Below are 23,015 nucleotides of genomic sequence, written 5' to 3'. Positions count from 1 at the left end.
AGTTAGAAATGTTGATTTGATGTGATATTTGTTTATATTGAGTTGTTTATAGTATAGTGGTTTGATGTTAGTTAGATTATGCAACACATAGACTCAGGGTCTTGCATGCTAAACTAACCACTCTTCCTCTAAACTGGCACCTCATAAAACCCTTATCACATTCCACACATCTACTGGCCAGCACATGGTCTGAGTGTCCCCACTCAGCAGCCATTGTTTCCTTTGTGTTCAAGACATCAAGAGCCCCAGCGGCCATCTTGGCACGCCCACAACCGGCTGGCCATCTTGACACGCCCACAACCGGCGGCCATCTTGACACGCCCACAACCAGCGGCCATTTTGACACACACACACACACACACACACCTGTAGAATAGAGTACACTGTTGTTAGATTGTATGTTTGCTTTTATTCTTGTTAATAAATGTCTTTTAAACATACCTGTCTGTTTAATATTGCACAAGAGTGAGTATTGCCAACCTCTACACTGCCAAGAACTCCAAATTCCTTCAACTGTAACTAGTTGTTAACGTGGTAATTTTGGTTATATAGTTATTAAATTAATTATTAATCCGAACTCCAAATTGACAATTTAGTATAATTTATGAGACTGTTTTGATTAATTGGCTATCTTTTCCCTTCCTAGAAGGGTGGTGCCCCCGAGGTGATCTAGTAATTCAGATCCAATGTATTTAATATAATAATAATTATTTTTGATAATTATTAATTATTCATGATAGCCAAACCCCAATACTGAGTGCCCTTAGTACCAGGCCCAACACTGGTGGACTCATTGCATTGCAAAGTTGATGACAAATGGTAAACAGTGTCCTTAAAGCCCTTGTGGGTAACATGTAGACAAACAACGGAGGAGGGACATTGGTCCTCAAAGAATCTTAGAGGAGGGTCAGAAGAGCTTACATTAACAATAAGACTCTGAATTGTGGCAGGAGGCTGCCAGAGCTCAGCAGCTCTCTCCTCCTCTCTCTGACAATGGAGGGAGATGAACTCTGCTTTCCACAGCTCAACACTTCCTGCAGGAAGCTAAAGCGTTCTCACTTTGACACTGTGTGTATTCACGTTATCCTGTCCTCCATCTCTCTACTGACTGCAACTCTCAACCTGCTCGTCATCATCTCCATCTCCCACTTCAAGTAGACACTTATTTCATCTCTTTATAAAACTGGACAGATATGACTGTGAAAGTAGCTTTAATAGAAATGTTCTTGAATGCTTAATGATGTGATGTGGGTTATCTGTTTAGATAATAATCACTACCAGTAATAATAAGAAGTGTGTTGCTTTCTTACTTCTCCAGGCAGCTCCACACTCCCACCAACCTCCTCCTCCTCTCTCTAGCTGTCTCTGATTTCTTCGTGGGCCTCCTCATCTTCTTTCAGATTACACTCATAGATGGATGCTGGTATTTTGGTGACCTGATGTGTGTCATTTATTATGTTTTGGACATAGTCATTACTTCTTCCTCAGTAGGAACCATGGTGCTCATATCAGTTGACCGCTATGCTGCCATTTGTTATCCTCTACATTATCCCACCAAAGTCACTCAAAGCAGAGTTCAGATCTGTGTCTCTCTGTGTTGGATCTGTTCTCTCTTCTATGTAGGTGTGCTGATGAAGGAGAGTCTCAAACAACCAGGCAGGTTTAATTCCTGCATCGGAGAATGTGTGATTGATGGTAACATTATCCAACAAATGGTGGATCTCATTTTGACTTTCATTATGCCCATAACTGTCATAATAGTTCTGTATCTGAGAGTATTTGTGGTGGCAGTGTCTCAGGCTCGTGCCATGCGCTCTAATACTACAGCTCTTACTCTGCAGCGTTCAGGGAAAGTAACTGCTAAGAAGTCTGAACTGAAAGCAGCCAGGACTCTGGGGGTTGTTGTTCTTGTGTTTCTAACATGTCTCTGTCCATATTACTGTGTTTTACTCACAGACCAGGAGGGTTTGATCAATCCTTCATCTGCTTTATTTGTAACTTGTCTGTTCTATTTTAACTCCTGTCTAAACCCAATCATCTACGCCTTTTTCTATCCCTGGTTTAGAAAATGTATAAAACTTATTGTGACACTTCAAATACTGAAGTCTGGCTCCTGTAATGCCAACGTACTGTGACTGAAATTAGGCCTCGACTGTGATGGAGGAGATGTAACCTTGATGTCAAGTCAAACTAATTGTTTAAACCAACATATTACAAATGTATTCTGTGGAACAGATGGTCAGGTGCATCTCCACCAGCACAGTAGAGGCCTAATGTCACAGTGTATTGGAAAACAGGCAAATCTGTGAAGGCAGAAGTATGTAAGAAAAGTGCTTTTATATTTTGATATATGCCTCTCTTCTCTTTCTTATTGTTTAGTCAGTGAAATGTGCTTTAAATGTAGGTGACTGATGAATAATAAATGTCATAAAACTATGACTGAAATTGTGATAAAGTATATTTTATGTCCACTGTATACACACAATCAAAGAGCTTTCTGGAGTTTCCTTTTTCTACCTTCCTAGAATTTCTCAAACAGACACATAATCAGATCAAATCAATCAAACCTTAATGTTGTTTTCAGAGAAATGAGACACGTGGTATATAAAAGACATTTGTGATGTACAGTAACTTTAATCATTTCAGTTCTAACAAAATAAGATGTGCTGCACTCACTGCAGATACAATTCTACATTTAGTTCAATGCAGTCTTCTCCACTCTTTCTTGTGCAACCATTAGTAGAGTATTTTGTGACAGCAGGGCTCAGTAGTAGATATCTGTAGGAGATAGATTACTTATTAGTTGACCACAGGTCTGGATAGGTTTTAGCTTATCAATCTTCTGCACCGTCAAACTGTAAAGTTAGGTGTGAACATCTCTATGAACCTTAACACAGAGCCTCTATTAAAACACTGACAAGTGTTTCTACGCTTTAACCTGACAGTCAGTCACAACCACTGAACACAGTAACACCAGTCAGGGAAACAATAAACATCAAAGACATATGTCTTATTCTTTAGATTAGAAGCACATATATACCATGTACAACAGAAACAAGTGCAGTCCATTCAATGTTCAAGTTAAACATAATCAAATAAAATATAATGTGAAACATATGTTAGGACATGAAAGAGAAACACACAGATGTCTACACACTGTCTGTTTGTTCTGGTTTTCATTCTGCTTGATGGCAGCAGTTCCAAAAGTTTGTGACTAGGGTGCCATGAGTCCTTCAGTATATTTGAGGTTTTCTTGAGGCAACGTGAGCTGTGCACTTCTTCCAGAGGATGGAGAGCAGAGCTGGCTCTAGTCATTTTGGTGCCCTATGTGAGATTATGGTTTATCTTGTTGGGATTATGCCTTACTAAAATAAAAGAGGTATATACTACAATTATATAGTGACACAGTAGCTACAGTATCTTCAGCAGCATTATTGGACAACACTGCTTTATTTCAACTTCTTTTACAACTCCCAGTCGCCCCCCTGCATGGCACTGGTGTGTGAATGTGTGTGTTCTCGTGTGAGCGAATGGGTAGATGTGTCTGTGAATGTAAAGCGCTTTGAGTTCCAATAGTGAGAAAGGCGCTATATAAAAACAAGGCCATTTAACTTATCTAGCCTGTAGCTAGTACAAATGAAAAGTCTGACTGAATTTTTTAATGTTAGAAAAGACAACATACCTCTACACTGGGAACAATTTTTTCATGCCGACAGTACCGATAAACACGATTTGTTGACTTCTGAGTACAACGTGAGTGCGCACAGATGGGTGAAGGTTCTGCAAGAATAAAGACTTGAAGGTGGAGTTTTCTTCTAAGCCTTGTGCATTCTTGCCCTGGAAGTACACATGTTTCAAACGTTTGTAATAATCAATAGGAACTGCTGCCTGACCTGAGCACAGATAACTCGTCCCATCCCCCTCTTTCACAGTGCATGGCACGGAACAGATTCAGCGTGAGATAAATCAAATAATTAGAAACAAGAGGCATGTGTGGGTGGTTTTGTGGTGTTGTTTATATTTTTCTGTATTTGTATTTTTCTGTACAAGACAGACCATATTTTATTTCATTTTATTGTTATGACTGGTACTCCACAAAAGCAGGACTCCCAGAAACAGTTTGGGTTTCAACCAAACACGGTTTACTTGCGAAAAGGTGGATCAATACACGATAGTCACTCCATACAGGCAAATGAATCCAAAGGGCGAGGCAAAGGCAGTATTAAGCAAAACAGGCAAACAATCCAAAAAAACAGGAAAACAGATCACGAGGAGTAAGTAGACTGCTGGAATGTCTGACACTGAGGTACAAAGACGAACTGGCACAGAGAGGAGGTAAAACACACATTAAACGCACAAGAGAAGGGAATGATAATGAGACACAGGTGAATCTAATGACGGCGGGGCAGACAATCAAAACTGGAGGGAAAAACACAGAGACAGGAAGTGAGAGGTAAGTTTTCATAATAAAACAGGAAGCATGAAACATGAATGAAAGAAAAACAAAAAATATGTGACTTTAGGAGGAATGACGAGATGTATCATTTATTTTTAGCACATTCCTCTGTGCAGCTGGAGAAGCACACACTCAGACAGGATGCTCTCGACTGAACAGTGACAGAATACCTGCAGTTTTTGAGGGAAGTTCTTCTCCCTGAGAACTCTCAAACAATTAAGTCTATGCTGGGCCTTCTTCACCAGCTCGACAGTGTTTGCGCCCCATTTTAGATCCTCCATGATGTGGATACCCTCCAGCACCCTCACCACACAGTCCCCGTCTGTCAATAAGGGCTGAAAGTCTGTTTTCTTCTTCCTGTAATACACCAGTCTCCTCAGTCTTAGTTATATTTAGCTTAGTTGTTGTCTCTGCAACACACTGTCAACTGCTCCACCTTGTTCCTGTAGGCAGATTTGTCCCCTCCAGAGATGAGTCCCATAAACCATGGTGTCATCAGCAAATTTGACAATGGTGTTGCTGTGGTGGGTGGGGGTGCAGTTGTGGGTGTAGATGCTGGATGTGGGGGTGGCCACAATAACCCTCTGGGTGTCATCTGACAAGAAGTCCTTTATCCAAAGGCAGGTGGACTCTGAAAGTCCCATGGTAATGATTGAGGAATTTAGGCAGGAATTGATGGTGGCCTCAGACAGGGACTGGTAGAAGATCCTGGTGAAGACCCCAGCAAGCACACATGCATGGACACCATCAGGTCCGACTGCTGTCCCCAGGATGACAACTCACAGCAAGCGTCTCACCTCATGCTCCTACTCTGTGAAGTGGCAGTTATTGTTGGCCATAAAGTGTGGTATAGCTGCCTCAGGTGACTTCACTTCAAAGAAGTGATTTAGCTCCTCTGCCAGAGAGCTGTCACCTTCTGCAGCTCCGAGGTTGGACCTGTAGTTGGTGATGTGCTGAACTCCTTGCCACACCTGCCTGCTGTTGTTGCTGTCTAGGTGGTCGCCAATCCGTTTTCCATAGTCTGACTTGGGCTTCAGGATGCCTCACTTCAGGTTGGTATGGGCCGTGGTGTAGAGAGCCCTGTCACCAGACCTGAAGGCGCTGTTCCTGAACTCCAGCAGCCGTGGAACCTCCCACCCAAGGCTGCTTGTTGAGAAAGACCCACATGTGTTTGTCTGCTGTTAACTATGTCCATTTAGTTCTTGGTGTAACACAGTACACCACCTGTGTCAAAGCCATCTTGCAACTGCTGATAGACTTCATCCGGCCAAGTTTAACAGTCTCAGTGGTGGTATAAACCAAACCAAGGGCATTTGCTAATCCTCCATCTACAGAAGTTCCAGTTCCAACTCCAGCTCTACGGTCAGCTCCAGTTCCGGGCCCAGAGTCTGCTCCAGGCTTAAAGCCTTGTCTCCTCACCTCTCCACAATCATGAGCAATCATGACACAGTGTAGCCTCTGTTTTGAGCTCCAAGCTGCATCCAACCCTACCAATCCAGCCAAGGTAGCATACATCATCTCCCATCTGTCTAGAAGAACTGAGGCCTGAACTACAGCTGAGTGAAGCCAGAATTCACCCATATGTGACTCTTTGGAGAGCTTCTCTGAAACTTTTATTAAAATCTTCCAACAGATTGCTCCCGGACGTGAGGCAGCCAGGGTCCTGATATGCCTATGTCATTGCCATTGAGTTTGTACCCTGGCTGCTAACAGCGGGTGGAGACAGTTGGGACTTACCTGATCACCTGAAGTGATATCCTAGCACAAAAATTGTGAGAAGACATGTTTTCCTCTGACCTTGTTGCTTCCCCTGCTTCTGTTGCTGTACCACCTCTCCCAGCAGCCATGTACAGTGCCCCTGTCTCAGATTTCCCAGACTGACTTAAGTTCCACCTTGTTACTTAGATTTCAAAGAAGTATTCATTAAAGCAAGGGTCACTTCATTGCTCCGCCATCTTCCCTATGATTGTGCAATTGACCTGCTACCTGTACCATCTACGACTCGGGGGCGACTTCATTCACTATCAGCACCTGAGATGGAAGCCATCACTCGCTTTTCATGCTTCCCTGCTGGAGCTGGATGATTCTTCATTATGGATAAGTAAGACAAGTCTCTTTGCCCCTGCATTGACTACTATGGCCTGAATAACATTATCCATAAGAACAGAAGCCCCTCTTGCTCCTATTTCTTCAGCATTTGAATTGTTACAAGGAGCTAAAATCTTTTCCAAGATAGATCTCAGGAATGCCTACCAATTAGTACAGATAAGGGATTGGTGATGTATGCTAACAATACACTGTCATGCTCTGCTACTGGTCTTGCCCTCTTTCACTGTCTCTATGACTACAAGACATATTTTTTCCCAGACCCAGAAGAGGAAGTCAGTGTACTCTCTGCATTGGCTTTGGTTACCCAGTATCGGCACATCTGGAGACAGGCTCGTCAGGTGCTCCCCAAAAGTGTGGCAAGTTATAAGGCAACTCCTGATTGCTGGCATACGGCAAGCACCCACATATCAAGTTGGTGACAGAGTATGGCTATCCACCAAGGACCTTCCCCTGCGCGCATTCTCTCATAAAAGAATGGAGCTTTGATTTGTAGCTACGGTGCGTATAAGCAAAATACAAATAACTAGCCATAATAGCAAGCGCCTCACCTCATGCTCCTACTCTGTGAAGTGGCGGTTATTGTTGGCCATAAAGTGTGGTATAGCTGCCTCAGGTGACTTCACTTCAAAGCGGGCAAAGAAGTGATTCAGCTCCTCTGCCAGTAGCTGTCACCTTCTGCAGCTCCGAGGTTGGACCTGTAGTTGGTGATGTGCTGAACTCCTTGCCACACCTGCCTGCTGCTGTTGCTGTCTAGGTGGTCACCAATCCTTCTTCTATAGTCTGACTTTCCCCTGGGCACATTCTCTCATAAAAGAATGGAGCTTTGATTTGTAGCTATAGTGCATATAAGCAAAATACAAATAAGTAGCCATAACACGACGTACAGTTTACATACAACACCATATCATTGGTTTTAATATGGTTACCATCAGCATTCTTAAACCCATGACACATATAATTTTAAAGTCACTAACACTTTAGAACTTCTGAATGGGATTTAACATTACATTAATTAGATTTGCAGCATATATACTACTGCAATATACTTTGACACTGCTAACAGACTTAAGAAAAGTCAGCTAAGTGCGAGCAGTTTTGACTCACCAAAGTTTGATTGTAACCTATTGACATGGAAGTTTGAATTAAAACCTGGAAGAAAACAAAATAAATACCAATGGTTAATCTGTTATTGCTGGTGGATTCATTGCATTGCAAAGTTGATGACAAATGGTAAACAGTGTCCTTAAAGCCCTTGTGGGTAACATGTAGACAACAACAGAGGAGGGACATTGGTCCTCAAAGAATCTTAGAGGAGGGTCAGAAGAGCTACATCAACAATAAGACTCTGAATTGTGGCCAGGAGGCTGCCAGAGCTCAGCAGCTCTCTCCTCCTCTCTCTGACAATGGAGGGAGATGAACTCTGCTTTCCACAGCTCAACACTTCCTGCAGGAAGCTAAAGCGTTCTCACTTTGACACTGTGTGTATTCACGTTATCCTGTCCTCCATCTCTCTACTGACTGCAGCTCTCAACCTGCTCGTCATCATCTCCATCTCCCACTTCAAGTAGACACTTATTTCATCTCTTTATGAAACTGGACAGATATGACTGTGAAAGTAGCTTTAATAGAAATGTTCTTGAATGCTTAATGATGTGATGTGGGTTATCTGTTTAGATAATAATCACTACCAGTAATAATAAGAAGTGTGTTGCTTTCTTACTTCTCCAGGCAGCTCCACACTCCCACCAACCTCCTCCTCCTCTCTCTGGCTGTGTCTGATTTCTTCGTGGGCCTCCTCATCTTCTTTCAGATTACGCTCATAGATGGATGCTGGTATTTTGGTGACCTGATGTGTGTCATTTATTATGTTTTGGGCATAGTTATTACTTCTTCCTCAGTAGGAACCATGGTGCTCATATCTGTTGACCGCTATGCTGCCATTTGTTATCCTCTACATTATCCCACCAAAGTCACTCAGAGCAGAGTTCAGATCTGTGTCTCTCTGTGTTGGATCTGTTCTCTCTTCTATGTAGGTGTGCTGATGAAGGAGAGTTTCAAACAACCAGGCAGGTTTAACTCCTGTATAGGAGAATGTGTGAGTTATTTTGACATTACTACACAATTTGTAGATCTCATTTTGACTTTCATTATGCCCATAACTGTCATAATAGTTCTGTATCTGAAAGTATTTGTGGTGGCAGTGTCTCAGGCTCGTGCCATGCACTCTAATATTACAGCTCTTACTCTGCAGCGTTCAGGGAAAGTAACTGCTAAGAAGTCTGAACTGAAAGCAGCCAGGACTCTGGGGGTTGTTGTACTCGTGTTTCTAACATGTATCTGTCCATATTACTGTGTTTCACTGACAGGCCAGGACGCTTTGATCAATCCTTCATCTACTTTCTTTATAACTACTCTGTTCTATTTTAACTCCTGTCTAAACCCAATCATCTACGCCTTTTTCTATCCCTGGTTTAGAAAATGTATAAAACTTATTGTGACACTTGAAATCCTGAAGTCTGGCTCCTGTAATGCCAACATACGGTAAAGTGGAACTGTGGATTGCCTTTTTTCACTGATTTAAGCAGGACAATGATAAAGAAACATGTAAGAGTAGTGACTGCATGAGACAGTCTTTATAACCCTCTTCTATTTATTGCATTTTGTTCTCTTGTAATATGCTTCGTCTTCATCACTTAAAGAAATGATTTAAAGATGAATATCCATAGGACTGACTAATAATAAATATCATAAACATATTGCTTTGTTGTAGTAGGACACCAACCTTCATTAATAATAAACTATTATAAAGAATAATGTGTGACATTATTGTTTTTAGGACTTAAACACATTTCCTTGGATGGTTTGATTGCACTCTGTCAGTAATGCAGGATACTTGGCCATATTTTCTCTTACTGCAGATAAGATTCCACAATTTTAGTGAATATAATCCCTGCAGTGAGTTGGGCCTGTAATGCTCATTGGTATGTACTTGACTTATTGTTGCTAATTGCCATCAGGTAAATGATATAAGCTGGTTTTCAATGATTTTCTAAGGCCTCGACACCAACAAGTGTGGGATAGTCAGGTGTTGACTCGACTTTCAATCCCAAGCAGAACACAGTAACATCCGCCATGAAAAGCACAACGTTATATTTAACCGTATACTGTATACAGTATAAAGATGAACAACATCTCATTTTTGTTATGTCATTTGCTGCCAGACTGTTAGCAGCACTGGGAAGGAGGTGAACACACCCTTCTCTAATTGCACGCATTGATTTCACACTTAGAACAGCATATTTAGATGGGCTTGATTTAAGATGAACAAACCTACTGATCTGTTTGTAGTTTTGTGGTAATAAAACTATAAGTAGATAAAAATATATTGCGTAGATATTTAGTTACAATTAGCATAACGACCAGACACTCCCACCAAGTCAGGTATTATTTGATCCATGAGTTGAACCTTTATATGCATGGGCTTTTTTCAGTCACTATTACATGTCTGGTTGTTGTTAACATAGAAAAATACTAAATCCATATTCAGGTACATATTGAAGAGATGTTGAGCCGTTCTGATTCTGGATAAACTAGAACCTCCATCAGCTTTTGGACGAGTCTTAAACTAAACTGAATAGTTACTGTCACTTCAACAAGAGATTGTAAAAGCAGACAGAGGTGTTAGATACTGCTTCTCCTGATCCAACTGTGTTACTATGACAAAGAATACACAGTAGAATATATATATATGTATATACACACGATCAGCCACATTATTATGAAGTGACCATTTTGACCATTTTGTGACAGTTCAGTGTTCTGCTGTTAAACTTCTGGACCTGGCATTAATTGGTGTGGATGTTACTTAGACATGTAGCACCCACCTAGACCAGACCAGGCCCCCCCACCCCCATAGCAATGACACTCCTTGATGGCAGCAGCCATCCCCAGCAGGATGCAGCCTGACACAGACACACACACAAAAACACTTTAGGAACAACTAAAAAAAAAAAAACATGAAGAACAGCACAAGGTTTTGACCTGGCCTCCAAATTCACTAGATCCCAAACTGATCAAGTATCTGTGGAATGGCCTCAGATGAATTCTGTATTCATTTATATTTGTATTAATTCACCAGTTTATTTCAGAATCAGAATCGTCTTCAAAAAAAGTCAGTGATTCTTATCAAGTTTATTCCAGCAGAGAACGGTTTGCTGGTCCTGACGAAACCACTAGTGATGGGCATGGCAGTTCTTTTGACTGTACTGAATCACTAGAATCAGTTCATTAAAATTGTTACGGTTTATCCAAGGGGGGAGGTAGGACCCAAACGCAGGACAAAAAGCGGCGAGGCAGGAGTGAGCAAGAATGGAGTTTAATAAAATAAAAAGGAAACAAAAGGCGCTGCAGAAAAAGGCAGGAACTCCGGCAAACTAAAATCAAAAACTCTCAAAAGACAAACTAAAGGAGACAAGAGACTCAAGCAAAAAACACTAGAAACAAGGAGACACACAGGGTAACAAACCATGGGGACACAGAGTAAAAAACCATTGGGAATGACGCGACAGGAACAAAGGGGAAGCCAGGGCTATATAAGCATACACAAGGAACCAAGGGGTGATGAGACACAGGTGACAGAAATCAAGAGACACAAGGTGAAACCAATGATCTAATCAACAGAGAAACACAAGGAGTAAAACAGGAAATCAAAAACTCAACAAAGTAAAACAGGAAACGGGGAGACAAGAAACATGAACAAAACTCAAAACGTGAACACAGAAACCAAACCATGACAGTACCCCCTCCTCAAGGGACGGATTCCAGACGTCCCAAAAAAACCAAAATCCTAAAGCACAGTCAAAAGCTCAACAGGGAGGGTGGAGGGGGCGCGGAAGGCGGGAACCAGGGAAGCCGGGCCGACAGGGCGAAAGTTCTGGGGGGCCGACCGGGAGGCCGGGCCGACAGGGCAGAGAGTTCTGGGGGCCGACCGGGAGGCCGGGCCGACAGGGCAGAGAGTTCTGGGGGCCGACCGGGAGGCCGGGCCGACAGGGCAGAGAGTTCTGGGGGCCGACCGGGAGGCCGGGCCGACAGGGCAGAGAGTTCAGGGGGGCGACCGGGAGGCCGGGCAGACAGGGCAGAGAGTTCAGGGGGCCGACCGGGAGGCCGGACAGACATGGCAGCGAGTTCAGGGGGCCGACCGGGAGGCCGGGCAGACATGGCAGCGAGTTCAGGGGGCCGACCGGGAGGCCGGGCAGACAAGGCAGCGAGTTCAGGGGGCCGACCGGGCGGCCGGGCAGACACGGCAGAGAGTTCAGGGGGCCGACCGGGCGGCCGGGCAGACACGGCAGAGAGTTCAGGGGGCCGACCGGGAGGCCGGGCAGACACGGCAGAGAGTTCAGGGGGCCGACCGGGAGGTCGGGCAGACACGGCAGAGACCGGCGGACCCACCTCGGCAACAGGAGCAGCAACAGAAGCCGGAGTCCAACCCACCTCGGGAGCAGGAGCCGTAGTCGGACCCACCTCGGGCAAAGGAACAGGAGCAGGATTCCGACCCGCCTCGGGAACAGGAGCAGGAACAGGATCCAGCACAGGCACGGGAACAGGAGCAGGAACCGGATCCAGCACAGGAACGGGAACCGGATCCAGCACAGGAACGAGAGCAGAAGCGGGAACAGGATCCAGCACAGGAACGAGAGCAGGAACAAGATCAGGATCCAGCACAGGAACGGGATCAGGATCCAGCACAGGAACGGGATCAGGATCCAGCACAGGAACGGGATCAGAAGCCGGGGTCCGAGCCACCTCGGGAACGAGAGCAGAAGCCGGGGTCCGAGCCACCTAGGGAACGAGAGCAGAAGCCAGGGTCCGAGCCACCTCAGGAACGAGAGCAGAAGCCGGGGTCCGAGACACCTCGAGAACCAGAGATGAGGTGACCCTCGGAGCCGGGACGGGAACCAGAGAAGAGGCGACCCTCGGAGCCGGGACAGGAGCCGGAACGGGAACCAGGAAAGAGGCGACCCTCGGAGCCGGGACGGGAACCAGAGAAGAGGCGACCCTCGGAGCCGGGACAGGAGCCGGAACGGGAACCAGGAAAGAGGCGACCCTCGGAGCCGGAACGGGAACCAGAGAAGAGGCGACCCTCGGAGCCGGAACGGGAACCAGAGAAGAGGCGACCCTCGGAGCCGGAACGGGAACCAGAGAAGGGGCGACCCTCGGAGCCGGAACGGGAGCTGGAAAGGGAACCAGGAAAGGGGCGACCCTCGGAGCCGGGACGGGAACCAGGGAAGAGGCGACGGGAACCAGGGAAGAGGCGACCCTCGGAGCCGGGACGGGAACCAGGGAAGAGGCGACCCTCGGAGCCGGGACCGGAGCCGGAGCTGAAGCGACCCTCGGAGCCGGGACAGGAGCCGGAGCTGAAGCGACCCTCGGAGCTGACGTGACCCTCGGAGCCGACCTGGGAGCCGGAGCAGGAACCGCTGCGGAGTCCGACCTGGGAGCCAGAGCAGGAGACACAGGAGAGACCGACCTGGGAGCCGGAACAGGGGACACAGGAGAGTCCGACCTGGGAGCCGGAACAGGGGACACAGGAGAGTCCGACCTGGGAGCCGGAACAGGGGACACAGGAGAGTCCGACCTGGGAGCCGGAACAGGGGACACAGGAGAGTCCGACCTGGGAGCCGGAACAGGGGACACAGGAGAGTCCGACCTGGGAGCCGGAACAGGGGACACAGGAGAGTCCGACCTGGGAGCCGGAACAGGAGACACAGGAGAGTCCGACCTGGGAGCCGGAACAGGAGACACAGCGGAGTCCGACTTGAGAGCCGGAACAGGAACTGCAGCGGAGTCCGACATGAGAGCCGGGGCAGGAGACACAGGCGAGGCCGACATGAGAGCCGGGGCAGGAGACACAGGCGAGGCCGACATGAGAGCCGGGACAGGAGACACAGGGGAGGCCGACCTGAGAGCCGGGACAGGAGACACAGGGGAGGCCGACCTGAGAGCCGGGACAGGAGACACAGGGGAGGCCGACGTGGGAGCCGGAACAGGAGAAGATCGCTGGAGGTTGGCAGGCTGAAGGTCAGCAGGCCGGGGAACCACCACCTCGTGTCTGCCAGACTGTTTTACCCCCGGCTGCCGGCCTGCAGGCCTGCCTCCATGGCGTCCACGAGGGCCCGACCTCCCCGTTGGGGCCCTCATGGCCAAACGTGTGCCCGAAAAAAAAGGCAAAAACTCGGGCATGAGCCACGGTTTGTACTCCAGTTGTCTATCAAAATAATGAGTCAGTACTCGCCTTTTTTCCTCCTCATCGAAAGGGGTATAGTCTGCTGGGTCCATGTGTGGTCGCGTCATTCTGTTACGGTTTATCCAAGGGGGGAGGTAGGACCCAAACGCAGGACAAAAAGCGGCGAGGCAGGAGTGAGCAAGAATGGAGTTTAATAAAATAAAAAGGAAACAAAAGGCGCTGCAGAAAAAGGCAGGAACTCCGGCAAACTAAAATCAAAAACTCTCAAAAGACAAACTAAAGGAGACAAGAGACTCAAGCAAAAAACACTAGAAACAAGGAGACACACAGGGTAACAAACCATGGGGACACAGAGTAAAAAACCATTGGGAATGACGCGACAGGAACAAAGGGGAAGCCAGGGCTATATAAGCATACACAAGGAACCAAGGGGTGATGAGACACAGGTGACAGAAATCAAGAGACACAAGGTGAAACCAATGATCTAATCAACAGAGAAACACAAGGAGTAAAACAGGAAATCAAAAACTCAACAAAGTAAAACAGGAAACGGGGAGACAAGAAACATGAACAAAACTCAAAACGTGAACACAGAAACCAAACCATGACAAAAATGATTCGTTCAAAAGATTCGTTCACCGAATCGTTCCGTCCTTAGCAGGAGCCCTGATTGATGTCACACGCATCCACATCCGGTGGTTGCCAAGACAACCGCTCAGCGTATCTGTGGTCGGCAGCCCGGCGATCTGCGACATCAGTCCATACGGTTGACCAATAAAAGTTCAAATCACAAGCATTAGAGCACTAAATACTAAAATATATGAATGGAGATTCTGACACAAAGACGTAGTAACGTTGTACTAATTAGCAGACAACGGACTGAATCGGTTAGTCTATTGTTCCACGGTGGCACGTAGTACAGCCAACAGAAAACTTAATAAAATACAAATGACAACACCACTGCGGCTAAACACCAGTATGTTAACGCACATGCTAACATACACACTGAAAGTGTCCGTCAAATAACAGCATGTTTAACATTAGCATGTTAGCTTCTGGCCTCGTTTTATTCTATACAGTTTATACTACACGGTGCTACACGGATGTCAACAAGCCAGCGCTAATTACAGCAGTAAAGTTACTAAACGTGAACCAAGTCCCCTGCCCTGAGTGGCAGTTCTGTGTGTTCAGCAGTACGTGAGTGAGTGACACAGGCCTCGTGATTCGCTGTAAGATTCTAGGATCACTAGAATAGCGAACGTACTGCACGTTCGCTAATCATGCAGTACGTTCGCGAACGTACTGAGTCGCTAATCTTGCAGTACGTTCGCGAATGTACTGATTCGCTAATCTTGCAGTACGTTCGCCAATCATGAGTGGCAGTGCGAACGTGAATCGCCTGACAGACTCACCTCTCTGTTTGTAGCGAGTGACACAACACTACAGCAGCAGGAGTTTATATATATATATATATATATATATATATATATATATATATATATATATATTAAAAAAAGAAAAAAAACACACATCACAGCTACAGCATAAATTCTGTTACTTTTAAAAACTTCAGATGCCTGGCAGTCAGAGCTTATAGACGTGTATTAATGTAAGGGTATTATATACACTGTTTTATATTATGTATTCCCCTGTAGGTCTAATGCAAATATGGTGCTTCGTCTGGTGCAATAATACATACCGAAGACCGAACATTATGTGCGTGCATTTTTCCAGCCTGTGTTTGTGACCAAATGTCTGATTGTTAGAGTGGAACTGCCCCCCTGGCAGTTCCACTCCCGGCCGGCACGCTCGCTACAGAGCTCAACTGAACTGAGAAAGGAACGAATCAATTCATGAACTGATTCTGTCCTTGGCACGGCACGTTCGCAGCTGAGCTCAACTGAACTGAGAAAGGAACGAATCAGTTCATGAAGTGATTCCATTCAGTACGTTCACTCAAAAGATTCGTTCAAACGAACGAATCATTCGCGACCGACGCAACACTAGAAACCACCAGTGGCAGATGCATTCAAGGGAAATAAAGCAAACTGATTTAAATAGTTTAAAATGTATTGAGTTGTGTACTGAGACTGTAGTATCTCCCTGTGATATCCCGTGCTTAACATTAAAAGTATTTAACTGGAAAAGAAAAATCAGTCACAGTTAAAGGCAACGTGTTTGTCATTGAGTTCAGTGGTTCCTGAGGTCATTTTAATCACTTTCTGACAGAAGATCAGTTTGAATTATTATATTTCAGGGAGTAATGGAATCTGAAGGAGCGGCTGCAGTGAGCTGTTAGATGAAGAGCTGCACACCTCCAACTTCTCAGGCCGGTAGAAAACTCTTTCCACTGAGTGCTACTGTTCTCAGGCTCAGGGTAGTTATTGTCAGACTTCTTTAAAATGCAGATACTTTGATTTGCTGCTTTCAAATTTGTACGACTGCACCAGCAGTAACTACAGGTGTTGACAAATCAACCAGGACTGAAATGTTTGAACTATACAAACATATTGAATCATCAGACATAACTGCAGTAGTGTTACATCTCTGGCCTTGCAGTAGCAGTGCATGTGTCTTTGGTTGGTGCATGGGCTTAATTACTCTAACCAGTCACACCTGTGGTGGAGGAGACACCATCTTTCAGCTGCAGAGGCTCATCATGTCTTATCTGTGGCCGTTTTTAAATTTAATGAACTTCTGTTGGTCATTTTTTGTATTTCAAATCTCCCCTTTATACAATAACAATCAGCACTGACCCACAACTGTATACTTGAAAATGCTAAGTGGTGTATTTTTGTCTACAGACATATATTTTATGTTCGATAAAACTGAACTCACAAACTTTCTTTAAATATGGATGCTGTCATTTACTGCAAACGTCAAGGTTTGTTTTAGGTTTGGACATGTTTGAATCACTGTCTTGCATAACACACTCACAGTGTGTCATTAGCATCAGCTCTCAGAGTGTAGCCTGTTAGCTGCTGCTAATGAATGTGTGTCTCTCTGGCCGAGAAGGTTTTCACACCTGTATTCATTAGCGTCTGAAGGTGACACTGCTGCAATCAGAGGTGTTACTGTCAGATTAAACAAGATGCACCATGATGCAACTGTCGCTAGGTGAAACCAACACTGTCAACGCTAAACATGTGGAGGGCTGATGCAACACCCAGTTGATGCAGCACACAGTTGCATCAGCCTTGCAGATGATTTCAATGTTTACTTTTCTTATAACAAACTTCACAATATAGTAAACACCAGCTTCATGCAGAACCCTTATACAACAAGAGTTTGTTATATTTATGTTACATTGTCAGTAATGTGGAGAAACCAATATGAGAAGTTTCATAAGGACGATGCCTAACTCCTAAAAACATCCTCCATTAACAGTTGCATACAGTGGCACACAGATTTCACCCAAAGCTCCTCAATGTAGCTTTTCTGGCGCTTTTAACCTTTCTAAAGAGATTATTTCATCAGTGGGATAATCTAAACTGCTGCTGGATTACAAGACTCTGAGATTTTCCCTCAGAGTCTTGTAAATATTAAGGCTCTGAGGGAAAAACTGATTAATTGTCTCATGGTGCTAGTTTTTACTGACCTGTGTCACCTCTCAGAGGTCTGGAGGTTAAACCGATAGTGGTCAGGGTGTTTTGTTGCTTGAGACATAGAGGGTTCCTGCAACGTCACTAATTGAGCTCAAAGGGCAACTGATGATCTTTTGTGCTGTGTTGTAGTGCAGCCTGCGTACCACACTGTGAGGCAATAAGATGCTCTTTATTGCAGAGTAATAGAAGGCCCAGTTCTTCTTCAGGACTCTCAGGAACATTTTGACTTAATGTACCAACATTATGCTTGTTGCTACATCAGTCTAACCAAATGAATGCAATAGCAGAAACAAGACAATGCAAGCCTTCATGACAGTTGTGTGCAATCAAATATGAACAACACCGACCGTGTTGTCGCCGCTCTGCTTTGTTGAATGTACCGCTGTAGTACTCCACCACTCTTTCTCCCTCTTGCATAACCACAGAGTCTGACCGCTAAAGATTAACCCAAGTAGTGACTTTCCAGTAGTAGGAAAGAGGTAGAGCTGAAGAGGATCCCCGGATCTGTCTGCTAACTCCTGTACAGATCAGGGGCCTCATGTACGAAGGGTGCATGCGCACAAAAACGTTCTGTACGTTCTTGTTCACGGAAAAGTTCAGATATATCAAGAGTGAAATGACCGTGAACATGTACGTGTCTCACGCCAACCTCATGTCTGGCGTATCCTGGCTTCTACAGATGTTGAACCTTTGGTGACACTGAGAGGTGATGCTGGAAAACTGTCAAGAATGTGAAAACAATTAGTCTGACCGATTGGGACGGCCGGCCATGTCAGCCAGGTATATCAAATTCCCATACAATGCATCTGAACAGGTCAACATTAAAGCGAAATTTGCAGTAAGATCCAGTTTTCTGAATGCAATCGGAGCTATCGACTGCACACACATTGATATAAAAGCGCTATCACACGATGAAACCTTTTCATTTGATCAATGTACAGATCATATGTGATGCGCAACATTGTGGCGCATGGAGGACAGCAGCCAAAGAGGATATTTTTGTGCTTCTGGATCTGAGCGTGGGCCACGTTTTAGAAGGAAATCCACGCAAGTCTTTGTACATGAGGCCCCTGGCCATTTGTAAAATTGTGACCAAATGACCTTTAAGCATCCCACACTGTCTCCTTTGGCTTCTGCCATAGTCAGTGGCAAGTTCCTTACTTGCCTCTGACTGAACCCAGCCTCTGATATCTATTTCCGTCAGCAGCGTTATTGTGGAACTGGCTACTAAACCCCTGCAGCCCATCAACAATGGAAGCACTTTCAACTTCATGCCGCAGTATCATCATTCCATAGGCGTTACTGATGGCCTTTTCCCAAGGGACTCTCAGACCCACAATGAAGACAGAAGGGCAGGAATTCAACTAGAAGATGAAGTTAGGGAGCAGGTTGGGAGCTGAGGCAGATTAGTGGGGCCAGAAAATGAAAATGTGTCCAATGCAAGTAGGCTACAGGGGTTTAGTAGGCATCAAGGTCCAGGTCACGCACCTTCTAGCCCCACTTCTCTGCCTCAGTTGTCAAACTGGCATACCACAGAACACTCCTTTCATTGATGCCATTCTTCTAAGGGACTGTTAGTTCCACAATAAAGATACAACTGCAAGACACATATAGTTCTAAATTAACACTATAGCACATCTGAAAAGGATTTACCATTAATTACATGTTCATTAGCATTGCAGCTTGCAACACACATTGACACTGCAGATTTAATGAAAGTCAAATTACTTTAGCATAGCGTGACTTAGCATCAAGAGTAGCGAACATTTTAAGCTGGTGAGCTAAGTGCTAGGAGTTTTTGACTCACCAAAGTTTGATTGTAAGCTATTGACATGAAAGTTTGAATTAAAACTTGGAAGAAAACAAAATGAACTTAAAATGAGTTGTACCAATGTTTACCTGAGCTTGACCTTTCACCTTCACCGTGACCAATCAGCAGTTTGTCAGGAAGTGGTTAATCTGTTATTACTGGTGAACTCAATGCATTGCAGAGTTGATGACAAATGGTAAACAGTGTCCTTAAAGCCCTTGTGGGTAACATGTAGACAACACGGAGGAGGGACATTGGTCCTCAAAGAATCTTAGAGGAGGGTCAGAAGAGCTACATTAACAATAAGACTCTGAATTGTGGCCAGGAGGCTGCCAGAGCTCAGCAGCTCTCTCCTCCTCTCTCTGACAATGGAGGGAGATGAACTCTGCTTTCCACAGCTCAACACTTCCTGCAGGAAGCTAAAGCGTTCTCACTTTGACACTGTGTGTATTCACGTTATCCTGTCCTCCATCTCTCTACTGACTGCAGCTCTCAACCTGCTCGTCATCATCTCCATCTCCCACTTCAAGTAGACACTTATTTCATCTCTTTATGAAACTGGACAGATATGACTGTGAAAGTAGCTTTAATAGAAATGTTCTTGAATGCTTAATGATGTGATGTGGGTTATCTGTTTAGATAATAATCACTACCAGTAATAATAAGAAGTGTGTTGCTTTCTTACTTCTCCAGGCAGCTCCACACTCCCACCAACCTCCTCCTCCTCTCTCTAGCTGTCTCTGATTTCTTCGTGGGCCTCCTCATCTTCTTTCAGATTACACTCATAGATGGATGCTGGTATTTTGGTGAGCTGATGTGTGTCATTTATTATGTTTTGGGCATAGTTATTACTTCTTCCTCAGTAGGAACCATGGTGCTCATATCTGTTGACCGCTATGCTGCCATTTGTTATCCTCTACATTATCCCACCAAAGTCACTCCGAGGAGAGTTCAGATCTGTGTCTCTCTGTGTTGGATCTGTGTTCTGTTCTATGCATTTCTGCTGATGAAGGAGAGTCTGAAACAACCAGGCAGGTTTAATTCCTGCATCGGAGAATGTGTGAGTTATTTTGACATTACCAAACAATTTGTAGATCTCATTTTGACTTTCATTATGCCCATAACTGTCATAATAGTTCTGTATCTGAGAGTATTTGTGGTGGCAGTGTCTCAGGCTCGTGCCATGCGCTCTAATACTACAGCTCTTACTCTGCAGCATTCAGGGAAAGTAACTGCTAAGAAGTCTGAACTGAAAGCAGCCAGGACTCTGGGGGTTGTTGTTCTTGTGTTTCTAACATGTCTCTGTCCATATTACTGTGTTTCACTCACAATCCAGGACAGTTTGATGAATCCTTCATCTGCTTTATTTGTAATTTGTCTGTTCTATTTTAACTCCTGTCTAAACCCAATCATCTACGCCTTTTTCTATCCCTGGTTTAGAAAATGTATAAAACTTATTGTGACACTTCAAATCCTGAAGTCTGGCTCCTGTAATACCAACGTCCTGTAAAGTGGAACTGTGGATTGCCTTTTTTCACTGATGGAAGTGTGACCTTCAAGCCAAATAAACACTACAGAGAAATGCTGTGGATCAAGTCAATGATTCAAGCAGGACAATGATAAAGAAACATGGAAGAGTAGTGACTGCATGAGACAGTCTTTATAACCCTCTTCTATTTATTGCATTTTGTTCTCTTGTAATATGCTTAGTCTTCATCACTTAAAGAAATGATTTAAAGATGAATATCCATAGGACTGACTAATAATAAATATCATAAACATATTGCTTTGTTGTAGTAGGACACCAACCTTCATTAATAATAAACTATTATAAAGAATAATGTGTGACATTATTGTTTTTAGGACTTAAACACATTTCCTTGGATGGTTTGATTGCACTCTGTCAGTAATGCAGGATACTTGGCCATATTTTCTCTTACTGCAGATAAGATTCCACAATTTCAGTGAAAATAATCTCTGCAGTATGTTGGGCCTGTAATGCTCATTGGTATGTACTTGACTTATTGTTGCTAATTGCCTTCAGGTAAATGATATAAGCTGGTTTTCAGTGATTTTCTAAGGCCTCGACACCAACAAGTGTGGGATAGTCAGGCTTTGACCTGACATTCAATCCCAAGCAGAACACAGTAACATCCGCCATGAAAAGCACAACGTTATATTTAACCGTATACTGTATACAGTATAAAGATGAACAACATCTCATTCTGGGCGGCACAGTGGCGAGGTGGTTAGCACTGATGCCTCACAGCGAGAAGGTCACCGGTTCGAATCCATGGGCTTGCTGGCCTTTCTGTGTGGAGTTTGCATGTTCTCCCAGTGTCTGCGTGGGTTCTCTCCAGGTTCTCCAGCTTCTTCCCACCATCCAAAGACATGCTGGTTAGGTTAATTGGTGATACTAAATTGGCCGTAGGTGTGAGTGTGAGTGTGAATGGTTGTCTGTCTCTGTGTGTGGCCCTGCGATGGACTGGCGACCTATCCAGGGTGTACCCCTGCCTCTCGCCCGATGACAGCTGGGATAGGCTCCAGCAGACCCCCGCGACCCTTAACAGGAATAACCGGGTATAGAGAATGAATGAATGAATGAACATCTCATTCTTGTTATGTCATTTGCTGCCAGACTGTTATCAGCACTGGGAAGGAGGTGAACACACCCTTCTCTAATTGCACGCATTGATTTCACACTTACAACAGCATATTTAGAGGGGTTTGAGTTAAGATGAACAAACCTACCGATCTGTTTTTATGTTAATAAAACTATAAGTAGATAAAAAGATATTGCGTAGATATTTACTTGAAATTAGCATAACGACCAGACACTCCCACCAAGTCTGGTATTATTTATACTGAATCCATATTGAGGTACATATTGATGAGATGTTGAGCTGTTCTGATTCTGGATAAACTAGAACCTCCATCAGCTTTTGGACGAGTCTTAAACTAAACTGAATACAGTGTTTCCCACACATAGACGGTGCGCCACAGATTCAACTCCGACCGCCACAGATTCAACACAGACCCAAAAAAAAAAAAAAAAAAAAAAGATTCAACACCGACCGTCACATATTGCGTTTCGTTATTCTTTTTTTACGCTATTTAAAACACGCAGCGTATTCGTTCAGCTGCATTTCCTTTCCCTGCTCTCTCTTCGTCTCTCTCTCTCACAAACATACCGTAATTTCCGGACTATAAGCCGCTACTTTTGTCACTTGCTTTGGACCCTGCGGTTATACAACGGATATATGGATTTGTACAGCTAACGGTCACCAGGGGCGCACTATCATGGAAGCGCTAGAGCGAGACAGACAGTTAGCGACAGGTAACGAGAGCAAAACAAACCAAGTGAGCACAAATGCAGTACGAGAGCTGCTTTTAAGTTAAAGGCGATCGATCTGGCTGACTTTTCTGGTATAGTAGGCTGGTTATTTTGATACAGTAAACGGCCGTGTTACTGCACCTTTACTGCTGTGTTGGCTGTTTTCGAAAAAGATGCTGGTTATTTTGTTGAGCAGCCGGGTTACTGCACTTTTGCTGCCGTGTTACAGGCAAGCACTTTTACGAACAAATTAAATTTAGCCATTTAACGTTATTGCCTCGTCAAGCGTTGTAAGCTTTGTTTTTTGTTATACTGCACTACTACGGTACTATGACTGCAGGAAGTGCGCTAGGAGCGCACCGTTGTATTATTTGTGCACTGCACAAATGCTGTTTGTAATGTCAAAGATGTGAAAGTTTGATCGATCGATCGATCGATTGATTGATTGATTGAAAGAT

At 44.5% G+C, this 23,015-nt stretch overlaps 3 protein-coding genes across 3 annotated transcripts in view; all 3 read left to right on the top strand.

Annotated features, from left to right (window-relative positions):
* Positions 1-2,135, top strand: part of LOC311488735 (trace amine-associated receptor 13c-like) — a gene marked incomplete at both ends in the record, with an annotated part of 2,727 nt that extends 592 nt beyond the window's left edge. Inside the window, one exon of the mRNA XM_084545586.1 lies at positions 1,282-2,135. Within this exon, the coding sequence (XP_084401712.1) occupies positions 1,282-2,135 (854 nt within the window). The remainder of the gene's footprint in view (positions 1-1,281) is intronic.
* A 5,611-nt stretch (positions 2,136-7,746) lies between these two features.
* On the top strand, positions 7,747-9,110 carry LOC311488734 (trace amine-associated receptor 13c-like; the record flags this gene model as incomplete). The annotated part of the gene is made up of 2 exons (XM_084545585.1): positions 7,747-8,129; positions 8,294-9,110. The coding sequence occupies exons 1-2, from the start codon at positions 7,969-7,971 to the stop codon at positions 9,108-9,110; spliced, it is 978 nt and encodes a 325-aa protein (XP_084401711.1). The 5' UTR covers positions 7,747-7,968.
* Positions 9,111-19,878: 10,768 nt separating this feature from the next.
* LOC311488315 (trace amine-associated receptor 13c-like) lies at positions 19,879-21,414 on the top strand (the record flags this gene model as incomplete). Its single annotated transcript, XM_084544945.1, has 1 exon — positions 19,879-21,414. A coding segment is annotated over one exon (855 nt), but the record flags the coding sequence as incomplete, so codon positions are not given.
* Positions 21,415-23,015: the final 1,601 nt, after the last annotated feature.

This window comes from Chelon labrosus (genome assembly GCF_963514085.1).
Source record: "Chelon labrosus genome assembly, chromosome: 5".
Taxonomy (NCBI): domain Eukaryota; kingdom Metazoa; phylum Chordata; class Actinopteri; order Mugiliformes; family Mugilidae; genus Chelon; species Chelon labrosus.
Note: the sequence above shows the minus strand (reverse complement) of the source record. Positions and strands in the feature narration are given on the sequence as shown.